The following is a 4,640-nucleotide window of genomic DNA, read 5'->3' as shown; positions in this document are numbered from 1 at the left end:
TATAATAATATATAATATACGTATATATATATATATATATATATATATATTGCTTTGTGAGCTCTGGTCACACAAAATCAGAAACAACGGTCCGATCGCTCATTAAACCATTGTATTGATAAGTTGTAGACCGGACACTCATCCCTACACTATAAGCCCAACAATCACGTTGACACGCATGAGATGTACTCATAAGACTTACACACATCAACAAACTCATACGACATACACAAATCAACGTACTCGAATAGCAAACACACATCAACGAACTTTAAAAGACAAACTAACCTCGCCTATGAAAGGCATACCTTCAATCTGCTCCACCAAACCTTCTCTCTCGGATGAATTGCCTTTGGCGATGATTCCAAAGTTAACGGGTACATTCTCCATGGCCTACGACACAGATTAGATGCAGCATAGACTAGTTAACACATGATCATTGGTCGTAATCAAGATTGAATATACATACATATATATATATATATAATACATATTTATATATATATACAAACATATACAAATACATATACATATACATATATATATATATATATATATCTATTTATATATATATATCTATTTATATATATATATACATATATATAAATTTCTATATGTTTATCTATTTATATCTCTGTATCTATATATATAAATATATATATATATATACATGTATTTTTACACACTGCGTGTGCGATGGACAGACACCTGCGCGTGGTTGTCATAGTAACCCGTAGTTTACCTGCAACATGCGCTCGATGTGCCATGTGCCTGGAGTGGACGTCACTGCACAGGTCCCAGCCGCAGGGCCTATTATTCGTGAACAACAAGGGTTGCATGAGTATACGAAAGAATAGTGTATAATAATGATATATGTATTGGTTTGGTATTTATATGCGTATATAAAAGTATTACAGACGCATATAACAGTCATGTGGACCCGTCCAAGGACGTGTGCGTGTACCTGTGCCGCCGCCAATCATGGTCGTCACACCACTGGCAATGGCTTCGTCGCACTGCTGAGGACAGATCCAATGGATGTGCGAGTCAGACCCTCCAGCTGTGATGATCTTACCCTCACCCGCAATCACTTCAGTGGTCACCCCAACAACCATATCAGCACCCACACCCTGTGCATGGAAGGTGAAGGTAACAGGTCAATGTGACAGGTACATATGACAAGACACAACATATGACAAGTACATCTGACAGACACAACATATGACAAATACATATGACAGACACAACATATGACAGACACAACATATGATAAGCACATATGACAGATACAACATATGACAAGTACATTTGACAGACACAACATATGACAAATACATATGACAGACACAACATATGACAGACACAACATATGACAAGTACATATGACAGACACAACATATGACAGATATAACAAATGACAAGTACATACGACAGATACAACATATGACAAGTACATATGGCAGATACAACATATGATAGGTACATATGGCAGGTATGGGCTGGGTTGACCTTCAGATGGGTGTGCTAAAACACCCGCACTTGTCACGTACATCCAAGCATACACTGGCTTTGATGTAATCACGTACATCCATGCACACACTGACTTTGATGTAATCACGTACATTCATGCATGCTGGATTGCCGGCCTTGCCAATGGCACTGATGTTTCCGTTTTTGATTCCTATGTCGGCTTTGTAGATACCTGACGAACAAACAGCGCAAGCGGAAGTAAGAAAAAAAACCCTAAAACCCTAAAGTAAGAATGTGGAACTAAAATAATACACCAATGGACGAGTTAAAAGGTGAGGTGGCAAATAATGGCGAGTTAAATATAAAGATAAAATTAAGGACGTGTCAATAAGTGAAGATGAATTCAAGAACCAGTTAAAAAATGAATTTGAAATTAAGAATGAGCAAAAGATTGGAGTTGAAATGCTAAACAGTGATCAAGGACCAGTTGAACAGTCGTGGGAAGCAATCGAATGGATATGCACAGCTGCCGACAAGTCTGTGCAGTGTATAGATTCATCAGAGACTTACTTACAATATCACCCAGGAAGACTTCTCTTATACGTATCTACAGGAATATATATATATACATATATATATATGAATGTACATATATACATACATCCACATCTACATCTACATCTACATATGCATGATAATCTACATCTACCTATACATATGCATACACACACGCACACACACATATATATAAATAGCGTGCATTACCTGTGCTATCGACTATGAGTGCGTTTGTGATGACTGTGTCCAGTGCGTCTGCATCGCTCACCCCACTGGCCTGTCCGTTGCCGTCTCGCAGCACCTTTCCCCCGCCAAATTTGCACTCATCACCATATTGGGTAAGATCCTTCTCCACCTCAATATACAGGTCTGTGTCACCTACAATTGGGGGCAATGACAGTGTCGTGTCTATTCCAAAAACTTAAACTCTCTCACAATACAAACGGCACTGAGTGGTGCTGAGCATGGTATGATGTGCTCCTATTACACTGCTGGTATGAGCGTTGTCTGCCACGTACACGCCTCACTAGTCCATGCAAATGTGTGCAGAGAGAGGGCGGGTGTGGGTAGCAGATCAATCGTACACACGCAAGAATGTCTGTAACATGCGCCTGTCAAATTCCTAGATGCGTGTGTGCGTATGTATGGCAACTGTGTTTAGAGTGTGTGCGTGTGTATGGCAACTGTGTTTAGAGTGTGTGCGTGTGTATGGCAACTGTGTTTAGAGTGTGTGCGTGTGTATTGCAAATGTGTGCCTCATGTATAGATATGCTCAAGTGGTGTCGCCGTGGTACAAGTCAGAAGGTACCAGGTACACATATACATATACACTATATGTAATATAGGTATATGTAGCTAAAACCAGGTATACAACATAAAATACACACATTTACAATAATTCAGATAATCTACATATATATATATGTATATATTTACACACACATATATATATATATAGACAGAAACGCCGCTCGCAGTGATACAGTTAACCTGAAAGATACCACAAGAAGCATGCAATCACTTACTACCACGTGCATGGAAATACGCCCACACCATAGTCGAATGGCGTAGGGATTACTATTGAAGCAATGTAGACAAATCTAAACTAGATAATACATCACTGCAAGTGACTATACCTCTCAGAGACAACCATAGACACATCCCTCCTATTATATCTAAACTAGATAGTACACCACTGTAAGTAACTATGCTTCTCAGAGACAACCATAGACACATCCCTCCTATTATATCTAAACTAAATAGTACATCACTGTAAATAACTATGCCTCTCAGAGACAACCGTAGACACATCCCTCCTATTATATCTAAACTAGATAGTACATCACTGTAAGTAACTATGCTTCTCAGAGACAACCATAGACACATACATACCTAATCGCACGCAATCGCCTGTGGTGGGGCCAAACATGCTGGCGTATGTTGAACGGGTCATCTTGAACGCAAACTCCGCATCTGCAATGGGAGCACAGGGCACGTGGTAATAACGAATGAGCTAATGAGCTACTGAGCTCATGAGCTCAAGGGACCACTCAGTGAGTGCGTGGGTGGAGGGTGTTTCATGTTCATTGGTATAAGAACACTTTGTTGCATGGTAGGTATGTCTGAGGGCGTGAAGCCATATGTGCACTGGTATATACAGGAAACGCTTGGCTTGCAGGACAAAAAGAGTCCTTTTTCCAGAAAGAGGTACCTTGTATATAGATGTGTACCAGTACACACATGCACACAATGACATCAAAATTACACACTCTGGTGTCGTCTGAACACGTCCACCAGCCCCACTCAGACCCACAGCGCTAATAGCACGCGATTGAGTATTCACAGTCTTAGAGGCTTGTAATCACAACTGAACATAGTCAAGTGAGGACAGCTAAATAAACACACACACACATATATATATATATATATCACACCAGAGGACAGGCCATAGACAGGGGTCTGCTCCTGCTCGTGGTGGAAGCCCTTCTCGGCCACATTGGCCATGTAGATGTCCTTCTGCTGTGGTGTGACGGGTCCTTCGCCCAAGCGATTGCCCCCCTGCACTACACGCTCACCGCCAATGTCCAACAAAGTCACCCGCCGAGTGTCACCCGCCTCAAACCGCTGCAAGCGAACAAGGCACCACAACACACCAGGTGAAAGGGTAGAGGGAGCCAGAAGAAAGAGGAGGATGGTTACATGGTGCGGGTGGTATGAGCTCCAAACACTAAAAACCCAAACATAAGCTTGTAAACCCCTAAAATTTTGAAACCCTACATACAACTCAAAACTCTGAAACCCTATACGATGACCCTCAGAAGGCACCGCTGGTGGTGCGGTTATGGTGAGTGCACCGGAGGACTGTCTTGGCACCACATGGTATGCGGACATAAACCCTAAATCCTAAGTCCTAAGTGAACAGATGCACCACTAATTGTAGCTGTTTTTGGTGCAGCAGTGTAAGGTGCGGGTTATGGCACATACCAACAGCTGTACGACCACCATGCACAGCATACGTTCACATGCGCGAGTTTACGGTCTAGTGTTCGCGAATATATATATATATATATATATACATATATATAAATATATATATATATATATATATGTAT

General features: G+C 41.1%; 1 protein-coding gene across 1 annotated transcript in view; it reads right to left on the bottom strand.

Annotated features, from left to right (window-relative positions):
• The window catches only part of SARC_08046 (urease subunit alpha), a gene marked incomplete at its 5' end in the record, with an annotated part of 11,827 nt that extends 7,408 nt beyond the window's left edge, over nt 1–4,419 (bottom strand). The window contains 8 exons of the mRNA XM_014297987.1: nt 309–393; nt 743–810; nt 965–1,130; nt 1,623–1,702; nt 2,236–2,406; nt 3,421–3,501; nt 3,963–4,152; nt 4,354–4,419. Coding sequence (XP_014153462.1) covers nt 309–393; nt 743–810; nt 965–1,130; nt 1,623–1,702; nt 2,236–2,406; nt 3,421–3,501; nt 3,963–4,152; nt 4,354–4,419 — 907 coding nt within the window. The remainder of the gene's footprint in view (nt 1–308; nt 394–742; nt 811–964; nt 1,131–1,622; nt 1,703–2,235; nt 2,407–3,420; nt 3,502–3,962; nt 4,153–4,353) is intronic.
• Nucleotides 4,420–4,640: the final 221 nt, after the last annotated feature.

This window comes from Sphaeroforma arctica (assembly GCF_001186125.1).
Source record: "Sphaeroforma arctica JP610 unplaced genomic scaffold supercont1.686, whole genome shotgun sequence".
Classification (NCBI taxonomy): domain Eukaryota; class Ichthyosporea; order Ichthyophonida; genus Sphaeroforma; species Sphaeroforma arctica.
This window is presented reverse-complemented; position numbering and strand designations above follow the sequence as displayed.